Source organism: Natrix helvetica (genome assembly GCF_964273705.1).
Source record: "Natrix helvetica genome assembly, chromosome: 5".
NCBI lineage: Eukaryota > Metazoa > Chordata > Lepidosauria > Squamata > Natricidae > Natrix > Natrix helvetica.
In genome coordinates this window covers 145,027,861-145,055,339 of record NC_138551.1, presented here as the reverse complement: position 1 = coordinate 145,055,339, position 27,479 = coordinate 145,027,861, and the positions used below count along the sequence as shown (strand labels likewise).

Below are 27,479 nucleotides of genomic sequence, written 5' to 3'. Positions count from 1 at the left end.
CCTCCCGACTTCTGGAGGCCGGATTTCATTGTCCCCATTGTCAGGAAATTTCTCCTTAGTTCTAGGTTGCTTCTCCCTTTTGAAGCCTTCCGGCTGGCTGCCCCAAAATGCAGAGATATTCTGAGGGGTAGGGGTGCCCCTTAGGACCACCACCCCCTGCTGCCCCCAGACGCCGCATCTGGCCATGCCCTCCTAGGCCTTTGCACCTTGCACCTTACTCGAAGGACTAAAACGCCCACTGGAGGAAAAGACACAGGTGTGGAGCTTCTTGTGTGTCGCCCCCACCCCTAACAAAGCATAGCTTTCACAAGCCATGTGTCCAGCTCCACCGAATTCCCGTTTCTGGCCACATTTTAAGGGATTTCAAGGTCAAAAGACCAGACACGTTTGAAAGCTGCTGCAGCCCACCCACCCACTCCCAGTCCTTTCGCTTGCAGAACACAGCTTGCACACCACCGTCTGCTGTTCTCGCCCCCCTCCCCACAAGTTCAGTTCCCTCTGGGGTCGGTCCTCCCGCCGGAGCAAAAGCCACGGCAATGGACAACATGCTGCGTGAGCCCCCAAGACAGGAAGGAAAGAGTGCAATGGGTGACTTAAGGCGGCTGCTATCTTCTCCCCCACCCCTACCCCCCCACACACACTGATTTAACAGAATTGGAAGGGACCTTGGAGGTCATCTAGTCCAACCCCGCACCCAAGCAGGGGACCCTACCCCATTTCTGACAGGTGGCAGTCCAATCGCTTCTTGAAAGCTTTAGCCCAGGTTTAACAGATTAACAAGAGTTGGATGGGACCTTGTAGGTCATCTAGTCCAACCCCGCACCTAAGCAGGAGACCCTACACCATATCTGACAGGTGGCAGTCCAGTCTCTTCTTGAAATCTTCCAGTGATGAAGCTCTGAGGTAGCAAAACAGGTCTGACTGCCCAAGGAAGAGGCCAACATTGTTTGAAAACAATGAGAAACATACAAGATATACAGATTAACAGAGTTGGAAGGGACCTTGTAGGTCATTTAGTCCGATCCCCCGCCCAAGCAGGAGACCCTACGCCAGTGATGGCGAATCTATGGCACGCGTGCCACAGGTGGCACGCAGAGCCATTTGTCAGGGCACGCGAGGCACTGCCCTGTCAGCTGGCCAGCACGCATGCGCGCGCTGGCCAGCTGAGTTCACCTTTTTAAAAGCCATTTTCCCCCCTCCCCAGGCTCCAGAGGCTTTATAGGAGCCTGTGGAGGGCGAAAAGAGCCTCCCCCGCCCTCCCAGAGGGCCTCCGGAGGCTTCAGGGACCGTCCGGAGGCTTCCCTAAAGCCTTCGGAACGCTTAAAACCACCCTCCTAGCAAACCGGAAGTTCCGGTTTGCTCGGAGGGTCGTTTTAAGCGTTCCGAAGGCTTCAGGGACCTCCAGAGGCTTCCCTGATGCCTTCGGAGTGCTTAAAATGACCCTCCGAGCATCCAGTTTGCTCGGAGGGTTGTTTTAAGCGTTCCGAAGGCGTCAGGGACCATCCGGAGGCTTTCCTGACGCCTTCGGAGTGCTTAAAACGACCCTGCGAGCAACCCGGAAGTCACTTCCGGTTTGCTCGGAGGATCCTTTTGAGCGCTCCAAAGGCTTCAGGGAAGCCTCCGGACGGTCACTGAAGCCTCCAGAGGGCCTCCGGGGGGGGCGGAGGAGTCTCTTTTCACCCTCCCCAGGCTCCTATAAAGCCTCTGGAGCCTGGGGAGGGCGAAAAAAGCATGTAAAAATGTGGGGGGTCGTGCGTTGTGCGCGCATGTGCACTGGGGGGTCACGTATTGCATTATGGGTGCGGTAGGCCTGCACACGACCCCCCTGTTCTCTCCCCACTTGTGGCATGCGAGCCAAAAAAGGTTCGCCATCGCTGCCCTACGCCATTTCTGACAGATGGCAGTCCAGTCTCTTCTTGAAAGTCTCAAGGGAAGAAGCTCCGACAACTTCCGAAGGCAACTTCTGTTCCATGGGTTGATTGCTCCCCCTGTCAGAAAATCCCTCTTTATTTCCAGGTTGAATCTCTCCTTGGTCAGTTTCCATCCATTATTCTTTGTCTGGCCTTCAGGTGCTTTGGAGAATAGAGTAGAGTAGAATAGAATGGAATAGAATTATAGGAGTTGGAAGGCACCTTGTAGGTCATCTAGTCCAACCCACACCCACCCCCGGCCACCCAAGCAGGAGACCCTCCACCATTTCTGACAGATGGCACTCCAGCCTCTTCTTGAAAGCTTCCAGTAATGTAGCTTCCACAATTCCGAAGGCAACTTCTGTTCTATTGGATTGTCCTCCCTATCAGGAAATTCCTCCTTATTTCCAGGTTGAATCTCTCCTAGATGAGTTTCCATCCATTATTATTCCTTGTCTGGCTTTGGGGAATATTTTGACCCCCTCCTCCTCTCTGTGGCAGCCCCTCAAATATTTGGAAGGCTACTTTCCTGCCTCCCCTGGTCCTTCTCTTCACTAGACTAGCCAGGCCCAGTTCCTGCAACCCTTCTGGATGCTCAACATCTTTTTAATAGCCTGGTTCTTCATTTTAGGTTGCTCCTCTCCTGGATTAGTTTCCATCCCTTGCTTCTTGCCCTGCCTTAGAGGTGCTTTGGAGAATAGCTTGACACACACACACACACCCTCTCTGTGGCAGCTTGACACACACACACCCTCTCTGTGGCACCCTCAAATATTGGGATCCTGCTTATCCTGCCTCCCCTGGTCCTTCTCTTCACTGGACCAGCCATGCCCAGTTCCTGCAACCGTTAGGCTCCTCCATCCATACGCAGGGACGGGACCCCCACGTCCTTCCTATGGGGAAAAGCCAGGCAACCGGCGATGCCCCGGCGCAGGCGATCCGCTTTGCAGGAAGGTAACCTCGCCTCTCCGCTCTCCTCGCGGGACGGGCGGCCTTAACAAAGAGGCAGCCTGGCATTAAATATGAATCAGGCTTAGAATCCCGCCCGGCTTCGCCCGGGCAAAACCAGGAATCCCCGGGGATGCCAGGGGGCGGGGCCACACCGGTATGACGTCAGACCAAAAGGGGGGGAAAGAGGACGGAAGAAGCTAGGGGCCGGTTGGGGCATGCGCGTTGGGAAGGGAAGCGATCCTAGCGCCTCCTCGCCGCTGGATCGGGCGCAGCGTTGGGCGGGGGATGATCGTCCGCCCGGGATCCGTGGTCGACCCGGACTGGCACGGCACGGAGGAAGGCAGAGCTTACTCGGGCGCGCTCTTGCGCCGGGCGCAGCGCCGATCCTTCGGTGAGGTCGCTGGGCTGAAACCCCCGGGAGATTCCGCGCTTCCCCGCCGCGCGGGCCGGGATCCAGGGCAAGGGGACCACCCGGATAGCCGGTGTTCTCAAAGGGGCTTCTCTCCCTGTGCAGGACTGATCGAGAGACCAGTGCTGGCTCCGCAGGCGGCTGCCGACGTAGCCGGTTACAAGGTCTTCGTGTCCGGCAAGAGCGGCGTGGGAAAAACCGCTTTGGTGGCCAAGTTGGCCGGTCTGGAGGTGCCCCTGGCGCATCACGAGACCACAGGTGACCCCCCCCCCCCGCTTCATCCTCCTCCTCCTCCTCCTGTCCCCAAGGCAAAGCCTAAAAGCCAGGGCAGCTGTCACTGGCTAAAGGAGGGCAGAGCTCCACAAACTCGAGCTTTTTAAAAATTCTTTTATTTTAGTACAAATAATCCATCTTCCATTCAACAGTGTGTCGGGGTACAAATGTTTCTGCAACAACAGTCAAAATGTACAATCCTATTTGTTATTTAATCAATTCTTACCTTAATGCCAACACATTAAACAATGGATACTTTATATCCTCTTCTTAGTTCACTTAATACAATACAATAGCAGAGTTGGAAGGGACCTTGGAGGTCTTCTAGTTCAACCCCCTGCCCAGGCAGGAAACCCTCTACCGTTTCAGACAAATGGCTATCCAACATCTTCTTAAAGACTTCCAGTGTTGGGGCATTCACAACTTCTGGAGGCAACTTCTGTTCCACTGATTAATTGTTCTAACTGTCAGTTCTCCTCAGTTCTAAGTTGCTTCTCTCCTTGATTAGTTTCCACCCATTGCTTCTTGTTCTGCCCTCAGGTGTTTTAGAGAATAGTTTGACTCCCTCTTCTTTGTGGCAACCCTTGAGATATTGGAACACTGCTATCATGTCTCCCCTAGTCCTTCTTTCTATTAAACTAGACATACCCAGTTCCTGCAACCGTTCTTCATATGTTTTAGTCTCCAGTCCCCTAAGACTCTATTAGCTATTTTCTATATTTTACTAATCTTCTTTTATATCTATGAGTATATCTACTCATCTACTTTTTAGTCATCTACTTTTATATCTATGACTATATCTACTCATCTATTTTTTTACTCATGTACTTTTATATTAACTCATCTACTTTTGTATCTATTATATCTATGAGTATATCTACTCATCTACTTTTTTACTCATCTACTTTTATATTTACTCAACTATTTTTATATCTTTCATATCTACTTTTATCCTCTAGCCATCGATAAAATGTTTCCCATATCACATAGTAACCAGTTTGTTCTTTCTCTTTAATTGCCAGTGTTCATCTATTCATTTCTGCACATTCTAATATTTTCCTTATCACATTCTCCTCTGCAGAAAACTCTTCACTTTTCCACTTTTGTGCAAATACAATTCTAGCTGCGGTTATTACATGAATAATCAAATATACATTTTCTTTACTATAAGTTTCTGGTAAGATCCCCAACAGGAATATTTCAGGTTTCAAGTCAATATGTTGTTATATCATATTTACCAACCACTTGCATATTTTAACCAATATGTTTTAGCTTCTACACATGTCCACCTTATATGATAATATGAGCCAATGTCTGATTTCCTACATTTAACTGATTTATCTTCAAACATCTTCGCCTATCTTACCAGTGGCCAATGCCATCTGTAAAACATCTTATACAAATTCTCTTTATATGCTGTTGACATTGTTAGTTTGTAATTTCTATCCCATAAATGCTGCCATTTTTCTAGTTTTATCGTATAACCAAAGTTTTTTGCCCAGGCAATCATTGTTTCTTTCACTTGTTCTTCTTCTAATGTAATATTCAGTAAATAGCTGTACAGTTTTTTTTATCATCCTCTCTTCTATTCCTGTTAGTATCTTATCTACCGTATTTTTTGGAGTACAAGATGCTCCAAAGTAGAAGACGCACCTAGCTTTTGGGGAGGAAAACAAGAGAAAAAAAATCTGCCTCTGCCTGCCAGCAATTTGCCTCCTTGCAGCAAACAGCAAACAGTACAGACGATATACACTGTCTGTGGTGTTACATTTCAGACTATACTTGTACAGATGCTGTTAAAATTGATGTGCTTTCCGGAAGTATACGTTATTCTCTGCTATTTAAAAGAAGATACAACAGCACTGGGCCTCTTCAGATCAAGCCTTTATTTTAAAAAGCTTCTTATTTTCTTAAGTTGTCTAGAATAGAATAGAATAGAATAGAATAGAATAGAATAGAATAGAATAGAATAGAATAGAATAAATTTAATTTGTTAGCCGCTCCCTCTCCAAAAGGACTCGGGGCGGCGTACAATAAAAAACCCATACATATATACATATACATACAATACATATACACATACATACAAACACATACATGTATCCGGAGGAGGTAACACTCGTTAAAAGCATACAATAGTACTAATAGAATTAAAATTAACGATTAAAATACTCTCAGTTAAAATTACAAATTTAAAAATATTGTCAGGAGCAATGGGAGAACAAGAATAAAGCAGTCTTTAAAACAATGAGTCTAATAATTTGAACATTCTATGAGCATTTATAGTTATTGACTTACCTTCTTGCAGCAAACAGCCTTTTAAGTTTAGCCTGATTAGAAGAAGAAAAATCTGCCTCTCCCTCCCAGCAATTTGCCTCCTTGCAGCAAAGAGCAAGTTTCACTTTCAATTTTAGTTTAAGCACTAGCTGTTTCAGGCTGCAGGGATTGCCATAGTGGCTATGGCAATAGCCTATTGCCTCCGCAAGCCCCATTTTCTCTGTTTGCTGCAAGGAGGTAAATTGCTGGGAGGCAGGGGCCAAAGACGGAGGGGGAGTGGGGCTGCATTCAGTGTATAAGACGCACCCAAATTTCCACCCTCTTTTAGGGAGGAAAAAGGTGCATCTTATACTCCGAAAAATATGGTAATTCTGCCTGAGACCCTCTCCTGAGGCAGGGGGCTTCCCTAGGAGTCTCTTGCCAAGTAACTCTTTCTTTCCCAGGGATCCAGACCAGCCTCGTCTACTGGCCGGCAAAACTGCGAGAGAGCGGCAAGGTGCTCTTTTTCAGGTTCTCCTTCTGGGACTGTGGCGAAGCCGTGCTGCGAAAGTTTGACCACATTTTACCCGTGAGTTGGTCCACGGAGAGACGTTTGGGGCCAGGTTGCATTCTGGGGCAGGTGGGAGAATGGCGATGCCACTTTGGGGACCCTCTGTTCCCTTTCGGAGTTGGGAGCCCTTGTGACGTTTCCTCCCCTCGCGGCAGGCCTGCAGAGAGAAAGCGGACGCCGTCCTCTTCTTGTTCTCCTTCACGGATCGCGCGTCCTTTCTCGACCTCCCTCACCAAATCTCTCGCGTGACAGACGGAACCAGGCACGTGGTCCGAATGGTTGTGGGCAACAAGTATCCTTTCAAGCAGTGGACCATGGACCACTGGTAGTCCGTGAGAAAATTTTGGTGATCCGCAGACAAATTATCTGCATTTTTTATATTGCACTAAATCGAGGGTCTTCAAACTACGGCCCCTGGATGGATACGTGCAATGAATGCTTGTGCTGCTGCAGAGAGTCTCCCCCTTCGGGGTCTTTTTGTGTGGGTCGGAGGGGGGCAGAAATTCCGACTTGGGGTCTGCTTCAGCCTCCTGGTGCGGGGCTTTGGGTGAAGGCTGGAGGGAAGAGCCGCTGGTGGCGAAGAGCCAGAGGGCCTCGTTCCAGTGGGACTGCATCATGGCCTGGAACTGGCTGACCATCTCAGCCCGCTGAGCCTCCAGGTGGTGGTACCAAGCCTTGCGCTCCCACAGGTCTTCCCTCTGCTTGGAAAGCGTATGCTCCTAGTCCTCAGTGAGATGCTTCTGCTGAGCCTCCTTCTTGGTCAGATCCAATTCGAAATGAGCTGTTTTGCCAACTTTCTCCTGGGGGCTGCTTAGCTCCAGCCACTGCTTCCTGTTGGGGCCCTTAGGAGCCCTGGCGGGCAGGCGAGGAGTGGTGAGTAGAGGCTGGCGAGGCGCCCCTCGACATGAGTGACATTGAGTTGGTCACGCCCACCCAGTCACATGTCCTCCTAGCCACGCCCACCCAGCTGGTCATATTAGTGGTCCGCGGGATTTAAAATTATGAATTTAGTGGTCCCTGACATCCGAAAGGTCGGTGACCCCTGCTTTAAGGGGCTTCTCCCCAGGCTGCCCCAGGGAAGGGCCCTGGGGGCAGTCTGCCTCTTTTTAAGATGGTTTTTTAAAAGAAATATTAGGCTTTTTCACAATAACCGTCCTTTTCTTCCTGCAGCCTGTCCTTGATCCAAAAAATAACCCTTTCAAAATTAAAATATTTACAATCACTGTAAGGATTAAGAGGGGCAGCCCAATCCACAGCAGAAGAATCATCTCAGGCTGAGTTTGGCTCAGATGGTCACCTTCTTACTGCTTGACCATTCCTTAACCAAATGTCTCCAGGTTTGACCAGTTTGCCCACACGGATGTGACCGAATCAGACATGGCGTCTTTCTCCCACACCTGGGGTTTGCCGGTCTTGCGGACAAAGAGCGTTGGCGAGCGGCACTCGGACGGATACGCCGGCCTAGCTGAGGTGGCCCATCTCTTGAACAGGCTCGCCGAACATCTCTGGAGGCAGGACCAAGTGGCAGCCGGCCTAGTGTCTGAAGAGGAGAGCCCTACCATCCCGGAAGTGCTGGCTTCATGAAATCTTAATTCTGTGGCACCGCTTTCCTTTCAATAAACCTGCTTGATGGTTCTTAATGGCCTTTAAAGCCCAATCTTTGTATCTGCTGTCAGGGAAGCCCCTTAGGCCGATTTCTGTCAATGGTAAAAATGCATCAAGGAGGCAGAACAGGCCTGGGAGAACAGGCCTCCACAGATCCAACTTGTGAGGCTCCCAAGAGTTATTTGCAAGTTTGTGCCAGATTTTCTTGACAGGCAAGAGCAGAATTGTTCTGACCGAGGCTTCCCAAGAGCCTGAAGCAAACTCTTTTTCCAGACAAAAACTCCTTTTATTAATTGACTGTGAATTTTGTTCATTCACATCCAGCAAAGTCTTTCCAGGGAGGATTTACGGTCACAGACCTTATCTGGCTTGGAGAGCTGCCAGGCCGAGATCTGCAAAACTTGGCAAAGAGTCTCAGAGAGTCACCAACCAATTCAGTGAACTAATGGTCTCCTGCAAACTCCACTCCCCTTTCGCTCCTCTTTTATTTCCTCTGGGAGGGGCCATTCACCGTCCATCTGTGTCCTTACTCCCAAGTCGACCCCTGTTCTTTAGCTGTTCCCTTGGTCTGGCAACTCTGTGCATGTGGCAACAGGCTCCAGCTATTTGTCTGCCTCACTGATGTCCGACTCTGAAGGCAGCTGATAACTGTCGGACGGCCCTGCCCACATCTCTGCCTCCCACACAGAGCCCTCCTCAGAGCCTGCCCCAGACTCCAGGACTGGCCCATCTTCCTCCCCAACCTCCTCACTGTCCGAATCTTCTGCCAGCTCTGGTGGCCGCTGGCGGGCCACAACAAAAATTGGATCTGATCTGCTTAGAAAGAGTGTGGCTTCTCAGCCCTGAATTCTCTCTGGCCAACAGATGCACCAAGAAAAACCCCCACCTCACGTCATCACAAGCAAGTCAGCATTCAACGCATATTTTTGTTGTCCAGGTTTGGCCCATTTTTTCCCCACTTGTCTTTCATGCAAGCAAGTTAATAAACAGGTTCATTGTAGACGTTGGACGTGTCTCTCTAAATATGCATATCCACAGGTAATCCTCGACTTAGTTCATTTCGTGACCCTTCAAATCTACAGCATGGAAAAAAAGTGACTCACAACCCCTTTTCACACTGAACAACCACTGCCACATCCCATTGCTCACGTGAACCAAATTCGGACACTCGACATCCGATTCATACGTACGACGGTTGCAGGTTCCCGGGGTCATGGGGGTCACTTTTTGTGACCTTTGAATCCCTTCGAATTTGGGAAGCCAGATTTACTTCTAACAAGGGGGTTACCAACTTAACCGTTGCAAGCGATCCACTTTTACAAATGTAGCAAGAAAGGTCATACAAATGGAGCAAAATTCACTTGTTTCACTTAGCAACATAAATTTGGGGCTCAATTGGGGTCGTACGTCGAGGACTCCCTGTTTAGGAGCCATATATAGTCTTCCTCCGCAATAGGTCTGGTTGTATTTGCATTCGGTCGTGGCAGACGCAAGTTAATTTTGGGGTATTTATACAATACAATACAATAGCAGAGTTGGAAGGAACTTTGGAGGTCTTCTAGTCCAACCCCCTGCCTAGGCAGGAAACCCTACACTGTTTCAGACAAATGGCTATCCAACATCTTCTTAAAGACTTCCAGTGTTGGGGCATTCACAACTTCTGGAGGCAACTTCTGTTCCACTGATTAATTGTTCTCACTGTCAGGAAATTTGCTGCCTGCCATCCCTCTGCTTTGATGTTCTGCTTGTCACCGACGTCTTCTCAGCCCAGGTTCAACTATTCAGAAAGAAGGTGGAATAAATTTGTAAAAAAAACAACAACCAGTGATTGCTAAGCCTCGGTGGCACAGTGGTTAGAGGGCAGTGCTGCAGGCTACCTCTGCTGACTGCCGGCTGCCTGGAATTTGGCAGTTTGAATCTCACCAGGCTCCAGGTTGACTCAGCCTTCCGAGGTGGGTAAAATGAGGACCCAGATTATTGGGGACAATAGGCTGACTCTGTAAACCGCTTAGAGAGGGCTCTAAAGGCACTGTGAAGTGGTATATAAGTCTATAGATGATGATAGATAGATAGATAGATAGATGATAGATAGATAGATAGATAGATAGATAGATAGATAGATAGATAATAGATAGATCTATAGATGATAGATAGATAGATAGATAGATAGATAGATGATAGATAGATAGATGATAGATAGATGATAGATAGATAGACAGATAGATGATAGATAGATAGATAGATAGATAGATAGATAGATAGATAGATAGATAGATAGATAGATTGATTGATTTGTGGTCCAAGCTGCAGAGGGATGCAGAGGGAAACAGAGGGATAGAATCAATATCACGTGAAGTGTTAATACCACTTTATAAGGCCTTGGTAAGGCCACACCTGGAATACGGCATTTGGTTTTGGTCGTCCTGATGTAAAAAAGATGTGGAGACTCTAGAAAGAGTGCAGAGAAGAGCAACAAAGATGATTAGGGGACTGGAGGCTAAAATATATGAAGAACGGTTGCAGGAACTGGGTATGTCTAGTTGAATGAAAAGATGGCCTAGGGGAGACATGATAGCAGTCTTCCAATATCTCAGGGGTTGCCACAAAGAAGAGGGAGTCAAGCTATTCTCCAAGGCACCTGAGGGCAGAACAAGAAGCAATGGGTGGAAACTAATCAAGGAGAGAAGCAACTTAGAACTGAGGAGAAACTTCCTGAGAGTTAGAACAATTAATCAATGGAGCAACTTGCCTCCAGAAGTTATGAATGCTCCAACACTGGAAGTTTTAAAGAAGATGTTGGATACTATTTGTCTGAAATATTATAGGGTTTCCTGCCTAGATGACCTTCAAGGTCCCTTCCAACTCTGTTATTCTACTCTACTCCATTCCATTCTATATTCTATAGTTATTCTATTCTATTCTATATTTTCTACTCTACTCTACTCTACTCTACTCTGTATTCTGTATTCTGTATTCTGTATTTTCTATTCTACTCCACTCCACTCTACTCCACTCTATTCTGTATTCTATAGATATTAAATTCTATTCTATATTTTCTACTCTACTCTACTCTACTCTACTCTACTCTACTCTACTCTACTCTACTCTACTCTACTCTACTCTACTCTACTCTACTCTACTCTACTCTGTATTCTGTATTTTCTATTCTACTCCACTCCACTCTACTCCACTCTATTCTGTATTCTATAGATATTAAATTCTATTCTATATTTTCTACTCTACTCTACTCTACTCTACTCTACTCTACTCTACTCTACTCTACTCTAGTCTACTCTGTATTCTGTATTCTGTATTTTCTATTCTACTCCACTACTCCACTCTATTCTGTATTCTATAGATATTAAATTCTATTTTATTTTCTATTCTACTCTACTCTTCTCCGCTCCACTCTACTCTGTATTCTGTATTCTATTCTATTCTATTCTATTCTATTCTATTCTATTCTATTCTATTCTATTCTACTCCACTCCACTCCACTCTATTCTGTATTCTATAGTTTTTCTATTCTATTCTATTTTCTATTCTATTCTACTCCACTGCACTCCAACTCTGCTCTACTCTTCTCTACTCTTCTGTATTCTATATTTATTCTTATCTATTCTATCGTCTTTTCTCTTCTCTTCTCTTCAATCGTATCCTATGCTATGCTATGCTATGCTATGCTATGCTATCCTATTCCTATTTCTATTCCTATTCCTATTCCTATTCCATCATTTGGCTGAAAAGGTGAGAATCTGGAGGTTGTTTTTCAATCCCTCCCCCCCCTCATCTTCATCACCCCACAACCTTATTTCCATCCAAAGGGGAGGAAACCTCCCTGATGTTGCCACCTATAACCCTCTGACCGCTCGTAGCGGAAGGGCACTCTGTCTCCTGGGCACAGATACTGGCTGGCCAATTTCATTTGTGTGCGATGGCTTCCGGCTTGCTGCTGCTGCACAGCCCCTCCTCCTCCTCCTCCTCCTCCTCCTCCTCCAAGCCCCGCAGACAGCCTGCTTGGGAAGAGACGCTGGAAAGCAGCAGTCGCTCCAGCTGGATTTCCATAGCTACGCAGGAGGCAGCACGAGGAACTGCCCTGAAAGGCAGGCAGGCAGGAGGGAGGCAGCCTCGCAGCTGACCCCCCCTTTGCCAAGCAAAGGCGAACGGTTATTCTGGGCCGCTCGGACAACCCCGCCACTGCTTGGCCTCCCCCAGAAGATGCTGCACAGGCATCTCCAGGGCAGATTCCAGGACCAGGGATGAGCTGAGACACAGGGTGGGAGGCCCACAGCACCTTCCCTGGCTGGGCTGCTCTCCTGATCTCCCGCCACTCATGGCCAAGAACTGACGGGGAAGAAGAAAGGATTTCCTTCCGCTGCCAAGCATCATGATCCGCAAGAAAACCTCTGCTGCGAGCCCACCCGATGCCAGCCTCTTGCTCAGCACCGCCAAGGGCTCCTCTGGGGGCCACTACGGCGAAGCCGGAGCCGTTCGAAATGGGGCCTCGGCCGGTAGCTTCGTAAGTACATGGCTAGAGTGAATTTAAGGATATGGTTGGGATCCAGTGCTTAACAAAAGCAGAGATCTTCTGTCCTGCTCAGGGATGGCTGTGGGATCTGGCCGTGATGGAGTATAAGCGAGCGAAAGCACTTGGCGTACGCTCGGCGTCAAACTCCAGCGCGTAAAGTCCTCGGCATGCGACCCCTGGGAAGTTCCCACAAGAGAACAGGGAGCAGGTTTCAAACCCCCAGCAGCGCCTTAAAGCCGACAGCAGGCGATTTGCCGTCGTGCGAATCAAAAACAAAGTTAAGAGTTGTAAGGTGCCACAGCTGGAAGGAAGCCAGCTGTTTCCTTTGGGGCTGCAATGGATTCAGGAGCCTGAAATGATCGAGGTGTCATTCTCCACGGATTCCATGTAGAGGAAAAGAGGGAGCAGGGTCACTGCATCTTTGCCCTGGCAATACATTTGGTGGTGCCAAACAATGCTCTGTGACATGTGGCACAAACAATCACCCCAAAACGGGACCCGTGATGTTCTCAGTGCAGCATTAAGCAAACAGACAAATAAGAGGGGTAATACAGATTCAAAACCAGCCCTTTTGCTTCCTCTCCAGTTGTGCCAATCTCCAAAGAACGTGGGCTGTTTAAAGAATTTAGTTACAGAATAGTGCTGGAAGGGACCTTGGAGGTCTTCTAGTTCAACCCCCTTGCTCGAGCAGGAGAAACAAATAAAATACAAACCCAAACTCTTTCTGCTGGGAATAATCAAAGGGAAATATACAAAGAAAATTAAGTACATATTAACACACCTGCTGACCACAGCTAGAATAGTGTTTGCCCAATGCTGGAAACAAAATTATATCCCCTCGGACGAATTAGTGATACAAAAAATTTTGGATTGTGCAGAGATGGACAAATTAACACTAAAATTAAAAGACAAAGAAGAGTCAGAATATTATGAAATTTGGAACAATTGGTTACAAATGGCTGCAAAACAAGAATAAAATTAATTAAGCCGAAAAACTATATATATAGTATATACGTATATACATACATACATACATACATACATACATACATACATACAGAGAGAGAGAGAGAGAGAGAGAGAGAGAGAGAGAGAGAGAGAGAGAGAGAGAGAAAACTGTGTATAAAGGTTTATAAACATAGAAGTGAAATAATATTTACATGTACAGGTATGATGACATAATACTGTTGATATAATGACTGTAAGGTGTTGTAGAAAGAAAAAAATAATGAAAAAGAGGGCATTTGTGGTCCAAGTTGCAGAAGGATTCAGAGGGAAACAGAGGGATAGAATCAAGATCACGTGAAGTGTTAATACCACTTTATAATGCCTTGGTATGGCCACACCTGGAATACGGCATTCGGTTTTGGTCTCCACGATGTAGAAAAGATGTGGAGATTCTAGAAAGAGTGCAGAGAAGAGCAACAAAGAGGACGAGGGGACTGGAGACTAAAACATATGAAGAACGGTTGCAGGAACTGGGTATGTCTAGTTTAATAGAAAGAAGGACTAGGGGAGACCTGATAGCAGTCTTCCAATATCTCAGGGGTTGCCACAAAGAAGAGGGAGTCAAACTATTCTCCAGAGCACCTGTGGGCAGGACAAGAAGCAATGGGTGGAAACTAATTAAGGAGAGAAGCAACTTAGAACTGAGAAATTTCCCAAGAGTTAGAACAATGAATCAGTGGGACAGCTTGCCTCCAGAAGTTGTGAATGCTCCAACACTGGATGTTTTTAAGAAGACGTTGGATAACCCTTTGTCTGAAGTGGTGTAGGGTTTCCTGCCTAGGCAGGGGGTAGGACTAGAAGACCTCCAAGGTCCCTTCCAACTCTTCTAAATTCCAAAATCTCTTAAAATACAACCTCTAACAGAGGACAGTAGTACTTTGCCAACGTTTCCTGTTCAGTGGGTCATGTTTTCCGACCCACAGCCTCAGCTGGCTCCAGAGCCTTCCCAGAGTCGTCCTCTGTCTATATCCGTCTGGTCTCTCTTGACCTTCTTCTTGGTAGGATGCAGAAGTGGAAGATACGGTCTACATTTACGGCAGAGATGGCTATGAGTCTTCCAGCAGTCCCAGAGGAAATTACTTCAGGGATGGGAAAACGAAGATAGGTGAGCATGCCTTTCTCTGCCCTATTTCTCGGTGGCCTAAATGGATCGCTCTGGGAGGGATCTCGGATGCCGTCCCAACTGAACCCTCCCTCAGCATGCGATTCCAGCAGAGTTGGGAGTTTGGGGGGTTTTTTGCGAGTCCATCTGGATGACTTGATCGTCTCACAATCAGGAGACTGTGAGTTTGATCCTAGGTGGAAGCAGCTATTTCTCTCGCTGGGCACAATGAGAATATATCTGCTGAACAAAACTCTGTGTTGGTGACAGGAAAGGCATCCGGCCATTAAAACACTCTGCTAGCTCCATTTAGTCACCCAGACTCCACCAGCCATGAGATTAGGGGGTCGTTAAAAGATGATGATGATCTGGATGATTTGGCCAAAGCAGAATCCTTGATGAAACAGGATTCCTCTCCGCAAGAGCTCTTTCCCAAATATTATAGAAAAACCTACCACATTTTTGGAGTATAAGACACACCAAAATTTTGAAGAGGTAAATTTTTAAAAAGGTTTTTGTATTCTGCGGGCCTCCCAAACCCTCTGCACACCTCATTTTTTGTGAAAAACGGGGCGTGCAGAGAGTTTGAGATGCTTGCAAAGTGCTCCTGGGGGCTGGTGGGGCAAAAATGAGCAAAAAACGGCCCATTTTTCATGAAAATGGGCCCGTTTTTCTGTTTCTTTGCCAAAAACAGGGCATGCATAGGCTTTGGGAAGCTTGTAGAGTGCTCCTAGGGGCTGGAGGGGGCAAAAACGAGCAAAAAACGGCCCATTTTTCACTCGTTTTTGCCCTCCCCAGCCCCCAGGAGCATTTTGCAGGCCTCCCAAACCCTCCGCACGTCCATTTTTGAGAAGGGGGTGGTATTTCAGGAGGCCAAAAATGCTGTATTCAGTGTATTAGACGCACCTGGATTTTCACCCTTTCTTTTTTGGGGGAAAAGGGTGCGTCTTATACTCTGAAAAATACGGTAAGCCAGGGACCCGCTTCCAGGGCAAAGGGACGGCACTTGGCAAAACCCAGAGCAAACCACTCCATGAAAATTCAGAACCCTTGCCATTCGTTTTAGAATAATAAGGTAGCCTATGACGAAAGCCTTCGGGCAAAGGCTCAAAACTCCCGTTTGGTAACTTGGCTTGCAGATTTTGTGTTGGTTTGGGAGGAGAAAGCCCGTCCCTCAAAGAAACAGCGTGGCAAACAGCTGCACTGTGAGGGTGAGGCGGCGGCAGCGGGCACAAGAGCTGGATGGGACCAACGCTACGGGCGGCACAAGAGATGGAAGCGGAAATTCCTCAAAAATCTGAGGAGCACTGGCCTCTTGATAGAGAAGGTAAGGTCGGGGGGGGGGGAACACCTCTGGGCTTGGAAGGGAGACAGTAATACAGAGAGTGCTATGTTGGCATCAGAGACTGTCTAGTGTCAGTTGGCAGTGGCGGAAATAACATCCCAATCTGACATTGTTATGACCCGCCAGCGGCCAGGGAGCTGGCAGCAGATTTGGACAGTGAAGAGGTTGGGGAGGAGCATGGGCCAGTCCTGGACTCTGGGGAAGGCTCGGACGAGGGCTCTGCATCAGAGGCAGAGACGGGGTCGAGGCCGTCTGGCAGTGATCAGGTGCCTACGGAGTGAGACAGCAGTGAGGCGGAGGAACAGCTGGAGCCTGTTCCCAGTGTGCGCACACACAGAGCTGCCAGAAGAAAAGAACAACTCAGAAATCAGGGAATAAAGCCACAGGTGAAAGGTGATTGGCCCCTCCCATAGGGAGGGAATAAAAGAGGAGTGAAAGGGGAATGGGCTTTTGCAGGAAACAATTCATTCGGTCGGTCATTAGATTCGTTTCAGGAGTGTGAAGATCTGTCCGTGAATCTCAAAGACTCTGTGCCCAGCCTTTCCTTGCACAGCACCTCCTTTGGGAAAATATTGACATGGCAGCTTTCCAAGAGAGATAAGGTCTGCGGTCATAAATATTCCTTTGAAAGACTGTTTACCAGGCCTTGGCTGAATGTGAAGGAGAGGAATTCCCATTCGTTTAATAAAAGGGGATTTGTCGGGACCAGGACTCTGCCTCCTGCTTTCTGGGGAAGCCTAGGTCAAAATCAACAAGCATGTCTTTGCACCAAGATGGAATTGACCCAAGTATTTGCCAGACGGCAGAGCTCCTCTCTCTTCGTCGCTCAGAAAATTGTTGGGTTTTAATCGGGGGTCCTGGGGTTCTTGCTTGAGGTGTTCCCCCCGTCTTCTCTTCTCAACCTACCCCCAACCTAAGTGGATTGCTTTTACAGGAGGAGACCCAGAGCGAACACAAGAGCATCCACTATCTGAAGCTGAGCACCCCCTGGGAAGTGCTGGTGTATTACGCCGAGGAGCTGTGCATGCGAGCGCCTCTCCAAGTAAGCCCTTGGCGCGTGTGTGTGTGTGTGTGTGTGTGTGTGTGTGTGTGTGCTCCACTTCCTCCCTGTCCCCTGAGCGGCTCTTTCCTTCCCAGGCTCACCCCAACCCAGACCGAAATAGTTCCGACCACCTGCTTCGGAGGTTGCGTATCCCCAACGTCATGGATCAGAGGGTGCCGAACAAGCCTGTGGACTACTACACCTGTGCCTTCCGCAAGTCTAAGCTTGACAGGTAAGCGAGGGCAAGGGGGCAAGTCAGAGGTGGGATTCAGCAGGTTCTGACTAGTTCTGGAGAACCGGTAGTGGAAATTCTGAGTAGTTCGGGGAACCGGCAAATACCACTTCTGGCTGGCCCCGCCCCATCTATTCTCTGCCTCCCGAGTTCCAGCTGATTGGGAGGATATGGGGATTTTGCAGTATCCTTCCCCTGCCACGCCCACCAAGCCCTCGCCCACAGAACCGGTAGTAAAAAAAATTGAATCCCACCATTGGTGCAAGGGCACCTGTGTGCAGATGGCGCATCAGCCTGGGTGAATAGTTCTGGCTCCCAGATTTGCATCAGGAGCGAAAGAGAGAGGGTCCTGGTGACTGTAGACCAGGGGTGTCAAATTCAAGGCCCAGGGGCCGAATCCGGCCTACGGGGTGCTTAGATCTGGCCTATGGGGTTGCCCTGGAAACAGCGAAGGATTGACCCGCGTTGCCTCTGCCAGCAAAAATGGAGCTTGTGAGGGTGGCAGGAGGCCATCCAAGCCCAGCCGAAAGCTCACAAGGGCCCCCCTGAGCTCCATTTCCACAGGCAGGGCATTGCAGGAAACCACCCCAGCCGAAAACGGAGCTTGGGAGCACATATTCGCTGGCAGAGCACTCAGGTCACCATGGGCACGCCCTGACATGAGTGACATCAGGCTGGCCACACCCACCCAGGCCTTCCCTGAGGTCAAACACAACCCTGATGCGGCCCTCATAGAAATTGAGTTTGACACGCCTTGCTGTAGACAATCTCCTGGGAAGAGTGATCCTACCTTGCTAGGATTTTCCTCCACCTGACGGGAGGTGGGGTGGATTGCTGGACACAGGTGCAGTGTTCTGACCTAGGCTTCCCGCGCAGCACGAAGCCGAGTCCTTGTCCCGATAAACCCCTTTAAATGAATTTACAGTGAATTCCTCTCCAGCAAAGTCTTTCCTCTCCAACAGTCTTTCAAGGTAGTTCACAATTACCGACCTTTGTCAGGCTTGGAGAGTGGCCAGGCCGATATCTTTCAGATGCCGCAATACTTGGCAAGAATGCAGGATTGAACGAATGGCCTCCTGCAAACTCCACTCCCCTTTCACTAAATTGACTGTGAATTCTGCTCATTCACATCCAGCAAAGTCTTTCAAGGGAGGATTTACGGTCACAGACCTTCTCTGGCTTGGAGAGCTGCCGGGCTAATAGGTTCAGAACTTGGCAAGGGGTCTTGGAGAGTCACCAACCAATTCAGTGAACCAATTGTCTCCTACAAATTCCACTCCCCTTTCACTCCTCTTTTATTTCCTCTGGGAGGGGCCATTCATCGTCCTTGGGAGTCGACCCTTGTTCCTTAGCTGTTCCCTTCGTCTGGCCACTCTGCGCATGGGCACATTGGGAACAGGCTCCAGCTGTTCTTCTGCCTCACTGATGTCTGACTCTGAAGGCAGCTGATAACTGGCATACGGCTCTGGCCCCCTCTCTGCCTCCGACGCAGAGCCCTCATCGGAACCTTCCCCAGACTCCAGGACTGGCCCATGTTCCTCCCCAACCTCCTCACTGTCCGAATCTGCTGCCTGCTGACGGGCCACAACACGCAGGCTCAGTCAAGGATGGCAACTGCACCCCACAAAGCCCTCTTTCATGTTTGAAGAACATTTCATGTTGGGTTTGGGCTTGAATCTGTTGCTCTATTTTTCAGGTTCCTGGGCAGTGATATGCAGGACTCCTACTTCACCAATACGCAAAGGCATCGCATCGTAAGCCCTCTTAGGGGGAAACCCCCACTTCCAGGGCTTAGGCAAATGAGGCCAAGCTGAGAGCAAGGAAGCCCTCCCTTTCTCTGCTGTTTTGGCCATGGGCTCGCTTTCTTGGGGGGAGGGCCAAACCTTGCCACAGCCATTCGCTTTCCTTTCTTCTTCTTCTTCTTCTTCTTCTTCTTCTTCTTCTTCTTCTTCTTCTTCTTCTTCTTCTTCTTCTTCTTCTTCTTCTTCTTCTTCTTCTTCTTCTTCTTCTTCTTTTGTCGGCAGTTCTTGTTCTGGTTGCATGACCAGTTAATACCACCTGCAGGTGTATGAAATCTTGGCCCGGACGATTTACGGGAAACGAAAGCACGCGGAAATAGGCATAGACCGGCTGCTGAACGAAGGGGTCTATTCCGCCGCTTTCCCGCTGCACGAGGTAAGCGTGTCACGGAGGCTTCCCAACGGGGAGCAGAGCATCAACGGAGAGAGGTTGTGGCTGGAAGGGCTGGGTCAGGGCTGTTATTCACTTACCGTATTTTTTGGAGTATAAGACGCACCATTTTCCCTCCTAAAAGAGCATGGAATTGTTGGTGCGTCTTATACACCGAATACAGCCATTTTTGGCCTCCCGAAGCCCCACCCCGTATCCCATTTTTGCAAAAGAAATGGGCTGTTTTTCGCAAAAACTGAGGCGTTTTGCCTTCCCCCCACCCCCAGGACCACTCTGCTGGCTTCAGCAGAGCTGGGAGAAGGCAAAAATGCCTCCATGTTTTGTGGGAAATGGCCCGTTTCCCCCCCCCCAGTTTTTTGCAAAAACTGGGGCGTTTTCGCCTTTCCCCACCCCTGCTGCAGAGTGCTCCTGGGGGCCAGGGAGGACAAAAACGTATTTATACAATATATACAATATATACAATATATTATATAATATATATACAGTGTGTGTGTGTGTGTGTGTATAAAGTCTTTTATTTTTTTCATTTTCATAACATATAATCACATGTATACTATTACATAGCCAACATTGTATTGTATTATTAAATGTTTACGTCAATTCATCTTACCATCAAGTCCCAAAAACAATTATTGGCTCTTCTGCTCTCCATACATCATATTTGTACCTTATCCCTCACTTTCTTCTCTCTCTCTCTCCTCCCCCTCCCTACCTCCTTTCTTCCCTCTGTCGTCCTTCTTTTCTCTTCTTCCCCTTCCGCTCTCCTTCTCCTCCCTCCCCTTTCCACTCCTCATTTCTCTCCTCCTCTTTCCCCCTACGTTCTCTCCTATCCCTCTCTTCTTCCCTTACCTCTCTCCTTCTCCTCTCTCCCCTTTCCACTCCTCCTTTCTCTCCTCCTCTTTCCCCCTTACGTTCTCTCCTATCCCTCTCTTCTTCCCTTACCTCTCTCCTTCTCCTCTCTCCCCTTTCCACTCCTCCTTTCTCTCCTCCTCTTTCCCCCCTATGTTCTCTCCTATCCCTCTCTTCTTCCCTTACCTCTCACCTTCTCCTCCCTCCCCTTTCCACTCCTCCTTTCTCTCCTCCTCTTTCCCCCCTATGTTCTCTCCTATCCCTCTCTTCTTCCCTTACCTCTCTCCTTCTCCTCCCTCCCCTTTCCACTCCTCCTTTCTCTCCTCCTCTTTCCCCCCTACGTTCTCTCCTATCCCTCTCTTCTTCCCTTACCTCTCTCCTCTACTTCACACTCTTCATCTCATTTACTTGGTGTATTTCAGCTTCTGAGCAAGCCCCATTTTATGTTGATGGTATTTATAATTCTTTTTCAATATGCATATTTAATTTTAACATATATCTTCCTCCTTCTTCTAAAAAAAAAATAGAACAAAAAAGTATAGATATATAGTCATTGTGCTTTTAAAAGCACTGGTGCATCTTATAGTCCGAAAAATACGGTACCTTCCCTACCGGTTTGCAAATGTGAGCGCATGTCCGCGTATGTGCTTTGCCTAAAAAAAGGGGCCTACATGGGGTGCCGTAGAGCCGGGGCAGGTGGGCGGAGCCACAAGCGATTTCTGCTACCGGTTTGAGTGAACCGGTCAGAACCGGCAGAATTCCACCTCTGGGTTGGGTCCATTTTGGCCAGAGGTCCTGCCTCTTCAGCCCCAGTGTGGCCATTGGTCAAGTAAGGGCTCCCCTGCCTTCTTCCTATTTTTTCTCTTTTGTGGCACTCAAAGGAAAACCACCCCTGGCATTTTTGAGCATCCCAAAGCAGTTCTTCGCTTAACTTTCCTTGTCATATCTTTTAAATTTGGTTTTATGTTTTTAGGGAATAAGTTGTTTGGGTATTGTTTCTTCTTACTGGGTTCCATATTCCACATGTAGCATTTTAAGAGCCCTGCAAAAGTGGCTCAGGGGCTAAGATGCTGACCTTGTCGATCAGAAAGGTCGGCGGTGCGACGGTTTGAATCCCTAGCGCCGCGTAACAGAGGGAGCTCCCGTGACTTGTCCCAGCTTCTGCCAACATAGCAGTTCAAAAGCACGTAAAAAATGCAAGTAGAAAAAATAGGGACCACCTTTGGTGGGAAGGGAACAGCATTCCGTGCCCCTTCGGCATTAAGTCGTGCCGACCACATGACCACGGAGACGTCTTTGGACAGTGGTGGCTCTTGGGCTTTGGAACGGAGATGAGCACCGCCCCCTAGAGTCGGGAATGACTAGCACATATGTGCGAGGGGAACCTTTACCCTTACCTTTAAAAGTCTTTGAGGATTGACCTCCTTGCCTTGTGCATGATGGATATCCCCTCAATATCTCTTTCTCTCTGTGTGTCTCTGTCTCTCTGTCTCTTTCTCTCTCTCTGTCTCTCTCTCTTTCTGTCTTTCTCTCTGTGTCTCTCTCTCTCTCTCTCTCTCTCTCTGTGTGTGTCTCTCTCTCTTTCTGTCTTTCTCTCTGTCTCTCTGTCTCTCTCTCTCTGTGTCTCTCTCTCTTTCTGTCTTTCTCTCTCTGTCTCTCTCTCTCTGTCTCTCTCTCTCTGTCTCTCTCTCTCTCTCTGTCTCTCTCCCTTTCTGTCTTTCTCTCTGTCTCTCTCTCTTTCTGTCTCTCTCTCTTTCTGCCTTTCTCTCTCTGTCTCTCTCTCTTTCTGTCTTTCTCTCTCTCTCTCTCTGTCTCTCTCTCTTTCTGTCTTTCTCTGTCTCTCTCTCTGTCTCTCTCTCTTTCTGTCTTTCTCTCTGTGTCTCTCTGTCTCTCTCTCTGTCTCTCTCTTTCTGTCTTTCTCTCTCTCTCTCTCTCTGTCTCTCTCTCTTTCTGTCTTTCTCTCTGTGTCTCTCTCTCTCTCTCTCTGTGTCTCTCTCTCTCTCTTTCCCTCCCTCCCCCTAGGGCCCCTATGAGCTGCCAGACTACGAGGTGCTGAACGAAGAGCTGAACCCCCGGCAGATCCTGTACCGTTTTTGGGCCCGTTGGGCCTGCTGGTACAAGTACCAGCCCCTTGACCACATCCGGGAATACTTTGGAGAGAAAGTGGCCATCTACTTTGCCTGGCTGGGTGAGACTCATCCACGGGAGTGGGGGAGAGGGGTCCCTTGCTACCTTTGCCCGACCTAACCTTCCCCTCCCCTTCCAGAGCATAGCAATAGCACCTAGATACCGCTTCACAGGGCTTTTACAGCCCTCTCTAAGCAGCTTACAGAGTCAGTCTATTGCCCCCAGCAGTCTGGGTCCTCATATTACCCACCTCGGCAGGACGGAAGGCTAGGTCAACCTTGAGCCTGGTGAGATTCGATCTACCAAACTGCTAGTGATCAGCAGAACTTTAACTTTTAACTTTTATTTAATTTCTAGACCACCCCTCTCCCAGAAGGGACTCGGGGCGGTGTACAGTCATATTAAAAACAATAAATATACATAATATAAATATAAAAATATAGGTGTAGCTGGAGGAGGTAGCAGTAGTTTACTGTACAATAGTTAAAAGTTAGATTTAAAATTTAAGAATTTAAAAATACATTAAAAAACACCCCTAAAAACTATCCCAGAATAAAAATATTTATATTTGCCAGGAGGTATAAATGGGACTATAAATGGGCCAGGCCAGCTAATTGGAACAGGTGGGTCTTAAGTTTCTGTCGGAAGGAGCGGAGGTCGGTAGTAGTTCTAATATCCGGGGGGAGGTCATTCCAGAGGGTTGGGCCCATCACAGAGAAGGCTCTACTCCTAGGCGCCGCCCGTTGGCATTGCTTGGTGGACGGCACCAGGAGGAGTCCTTCCCTGTGAGAAGTAGCCTGCAGTACTGCACTCTAACCATTGTGCCACCGTGCCTCTTAAAACATAAGCATAAAACATTGATCAGGCTTTGAGCAAACTCTAGGAACAACCTTCCTTTTAAGATCACAGATTATGATGGTTAGGGGATTGGAGGCTAAAACATATGAAGAATGGTTGCTAGATCTGGGTATGTCTAGTTGAATGAAAAGAAGGACTAGGAGAGACATGATAGCAGTCTTCCAATATCTCAGGGGTTGCCACAAAGAAGAGGGAGTCAAGCTATTCTCCAAAGCACCCGCGGGCAGAACAAGAAGCAATGGGTGGAAACTAATCAAGGAGAGAAGCAACTTAGAACTAAGGAGAAATATCCATTTGTCTGAAGTGGTGTAGGGTTTCCTGCCTAAATAGGGAGTTGGACTAGAAGACCTCCAAGATCCCTTCCAACTCTGTTATTCTACTCTACTCTACTCTACTCTACTCTACTCTACTCTACTCTACTCTACTCTGTATTGTATTGTATTGTATTGTATTGTATTGTATTGTAGTCCATTCCATTCCATCCCACTCCACTCCACTTTGTATTGTATTGTATTCCATTCCTTTTCCACTCCACTCTACTCTACTCTACTCTACTCTACTCTACTCTGTATTGTATTGTATTGTATTGTAGTCCATTCCATTCCATCCCACTCCACTCCACTTTGTATTGTATTGTATTCCATTCCTTTTCCACTCCACTCCACTCTACTCTACTCTACTCTACTCTACTCTGTATTGTATTGTATTCCCTTCCCTTCCATTCCATTCCATTCCACTCTACTCTACTTTACTCTGTATTCTATTCTATTGTATTATGTTCCATTCCACTCCACTCCACTCCACTCCACTCCACTCCACTCTACTCCACTCTACTCTACTCTACTCTACTCTGTATTGTATTGTATTCCCTTCCATTCCCTTCCATTCCACTCTACTCTAATCTACTCTGTATTCTATTGTATTGTATTATACTCCATTCCACTCCACTCTACTCTGTATTGTATTGTATTGTATTCCATTCCACTTCACTCCACTCCACTCCTCTCCACTCCACTCTATTCTGTATTCTATTCTATTCTATTCTATTCCATTCCATTCCATTCCATTCCATTCCATTCCATTCCATTCTATATTTTCTATTCCATTCCATTCTATTCTATTGCACAGACCCTTAGCAAAGTCAGATCTATTGGCACAGCTCACATTTCATTGACCCATGGTTCGTTTTAACCTTTCTTTAGTCCATATGCAGATCACACTGTGGCATTGGGTCATCTCTGCTCATGTTTAAATTATGGCTTAATCTACTGTGAGACACCTGAAGCGGTTTCATGCAAATGCAAATTAAACATACTGCGCGAACCGTAGTGGCAAGCTTGCAATCTCAACCATCTGAGCCTGGCCCGAACAAAACCGTACCTGTGCTATACGATTTAACCTCTCTGACAGATTGCATTCTCTAGGTGGGGGGAAAGGGCTGGAGGGGAGGCTCTTCCTGATCTCACTGTCTTCTTTGCAGGCTTCTATACAGCCTGGCTGATCCCAGCCGCAGCCATTGGCAGCTTTGTGTTCCTTGCCGGCCTCTTCACCATGGACATGAATGTGCCGGCGTAAGTGTGGAAGGACACTGGTGGGAGGGGGGGGAGAGAGACATGGCTGCCTGGAGGGGACATCCAAGAGTCACAGCCTTTCTCCTGTGAGTTATGTCAGGGCTCCAAGCAGCATCCAAAAGTAAATCAGAGTCCAAGGCAAAGTCTTGCTAAAAGTTCCAATTTATTAAGAGAGCCATGTTGGCACATCTGGGAAAACCCAAACATGAAAGCTTCCCGGTTTCCCCTACCCAGTTGAAAGTTCACGATCTTGCCCCCCACACCCACAAGTCCAACACATGGTCCAATCTCCCACTGCCATACTGGCAGTTCCACCCACCCCGTTCCGGACAGGTGCAGAGGTGCAGAGACAAAGGATGACCTTGGCTTTCTAGAAAGAATTTTGTTATGGCTACATAGCGTCTAACCCCAGACAATCCCCACCCCCCATTTTCCCACAATAGAAAATGCATAGAAGAATAATAGAAAGTGTGGCAGGCCTGGGTGAAGAGTTCTGGCTCCCAGATTTGCATCAGGAGCGAAAGAGAGAGGGTCCTGGTGCCTGTAGACCAGGGGTGTCAAATTCAAGGCCCAGGGGCCGAATCCGGCCCACGGGGTGCTTAGATCTGGCCTATGGGGTTGCCCTGGAAACAGAAAAGATGGCTGCAGGCCTGGCAAGTTGTTTACTTCCTTTACCAAAATGAGCACTTATTTACCGAATGTAGAGAGCAACATTTTGTTCACTGGATGAGGCTCTTCCTAAGAGAAATAGGCCCCTCCCTCAAGCCTGCCCTTATGCATGCCACAGTCCTCTCATCCTGCCCAGGGGGGATCTCTGCCCTTGAGGTAGGAGTGGAATAGCACACTTAGAAGAGAAATCATGGCCCAATGCCAAAGCTCTCCCTCCACTGTCTAACTGACTTCAGACAGCGCTGACTCTTTAGCTTTGAAATGGAGATGAGCACCGCCCTCTAGAGTCGGGACCAACTAGCACATATGTGCAAGGGGAATCTACTGAGAATTTACTGAGGTCTTCCTGTGCAAACAATGCAAAGCACCGTATTTTTCGGAGTATAAGACGCACCTTCTCCCCCCCCCAAAAAGAGGGTGAAAATCTGGGTGCGTCTTATACTCTGAATACAGCATTTTTGGCCTCCCAAAACCCTACCCCCTTTTGCAAAAATGGATGTGCAGAAGGTTTGGGATGCCTGCAAAGTACTCCTGGGGGCTGGGGAGGGCAAAAATGAGGGGAAAACAGGCCTTTTTTGCTCATTTTTGCCGCCCCCCCCAGCCCCCAGGAGCACCTTGCAGGCTCGAACTTTCAAAAAATGAGGCTTGCAGAGTGTTTGGGATGCCTGCAGAGTGCAATTTTTTTTTTTTTAATTTACCTCTTCAAAATCTTGGTGCGTCTTATACTCCGGTGCATCTTATACTCTGGAAAATACGGTAATTTTTCTTCTCCCTTCCCTCCCTTGGCCATCCCCATTATCTCTAAATGTCAATTTAGGTGCTTGTATCTCGTATAGCAAACAGGTTCTTGGTTCCCAGCTCTGTATACTGTCCTTGGCTGGCTGAAGCTTCTCACAATTCATCTGGTTCAGCTGGGATTCCATTCCCCCCCCCCCAACCCCTTCTTCCTGCTTTCCAATCTTTCCCTCCTCCCCCCACAAAAAACCCCACTGCTAATGTCAGGCTGTCAGCTCACGAAGGTTGGATAGGAGAGATGCGGGAGTGACACCTCTTCTCTTTTCCACTCCTTTTCCAGGAAAGAGATCTGCAACAGTGGCGGGGAATTCCTCATGTGCCCTCTGTGTGATACCTGTGGCAACTGGAACATCTCCGAGATCTGCCCCATGGCAAAGGCAAGGGGGATTCCCTCACCTTCTGGGCAGGGGGGCGGGGCATAGCAATAGCACTTATATACCGCTTCACAGGGCTTTTACAGCCCTCTCTAAGTGGTTTTACAGAGTCAGCCTCTTGCCCCCAACAGTCTGGGTCCTCATTTGACCCACCGCGGAAAGATGGAAGCATGAGTCAACCTTGAGCCTGTCGGGATCGAACTGTTGGCAGTGGGCAGAATTAGCTTGCAATACCGCATTCTAACCACTGGGAAGAAGGAAGGAAGAAAAGAAGGAAGATAGCAATAGCACTTAGACTTAGATATCTCAGTCCTCATTTTACTGACCTCGGAAGGATGGAAGGCTGAGTCAACCTGCAGCCAGTCAGGATCAAGCTGTTGGTATTGGGCAAAGTTAGCCTGCAATACTGCATCCTAACCACTGGGAGGGACGGAAGGAAGATAGCAATAGACTTATATACCGCTTTACAGTACTTTACAGCCCTCTCTAAGCGCTTTACAGAGTTGCCCCCAACAATCTGGATCCCCATTTTACCCACCTCGGAAGGACGGAAGGCTGAGTCAACCTTGAGCCTGGTGAGATTCGAACTGCCAAATTGCAGGCAGGCATGAGGCAGCAGAGGGAACCTGCAGCACTGCACTCTAACGACTGCACCATCGTGGTGCGTAGCTGAGCGGGAACAGGGCTTCCTTGTCACCTCAACCGTTAGGGGGGAGATTTTCTTTAAGGATAGCAAGAACAAGAGGGAAAACCCCTTCCAGTATCCAAAGTCGCTCTTATTTTTTGACTTTGGAATTAGATGCCTTTTTGGTGA

At 48.1% G+C, this 27,479-nt stretch overlaps 2 protein-coding genes across 4 annotated transcripts in view; both read left to right on the top strand.

Moving 5' to 3' along the window:
* Window positions 1–3,089: 3,089 nt before the first annotated feature.
* Window positions 3,090–8,975, top strand: CPLANE2 (ciliogenesis and planar polarity effector complex subunit 2). The gene is made up of 5 exons (XM_081955753.1): window positions 3,090–3,252; window positions 3,376–3,528; window positions 6,264–6,388; window positions 6,526–6,662; window positions 7,708–8,975. The coding sequence occupies exons 1-5, from the start codon at window positions 3,147–3,149 to the stop codon at window positions 7,952–7,954; spliced, it is 768 nt and encodes a 255-aa protein (XP_081811879.1). The 5' UTR covers window positions 3,090–3,146; the 3' UTR covers window positions 7,955–8,975.
* A 3,077-nt stretch (window positions 8,976–12,052) lies between these two features.
* The window catches only part of LOC309393276 (anoctamin-7-like), a 31,135-nt gene continuing 15,708 nt past the window's right edge, over window positions 12,053–27,479 (top strand). For all 3 annotated transcript variants that reach the window (XM_081955270.1, XM_081955271.1, XM_081955269.1), the window contains exons 1-10: window positions 12,053–12,494; window positions 14,514–14,616; window positions 15,753–15,940; window positions 16,893–17,000; window positions 17,096–17,232; window positions 18,929–18,986; window positions 19,297–19,407; window positions 22,294–22,459; window positions 24,737–24,827; window positions 26,572–26,668. In XM_081955270.1, the coding sequence (XP_081811396.1) occupies window positions 12,363–12,494; window positions 14,514–14,616; window positions 15,753–15,940; window positions 16,893–17,000; window positions 17,096–17,232; window positions 18,929–18,986; window positions 19,297–19,407; window positions 22,294–22,459; window positions 24,737–24,827; window positions 26,572–26,668 (1,191 nt within the window). In that variant the 5' untranslated portion in view covers window positions 12,053–12,362. The remainder of the gene's footprint in view (window positions 12,495–14,513; window positions 14,617–15,752; window positions 15,941–16,892; window positions 17,001–17,095; window positions 17,233–18,928; window positions 18,987–19,296; window positions 19,408–22,293; window positions 22,460–24,736; window positions 24,828–26,571; window positions 26,669–27,479) is intronic.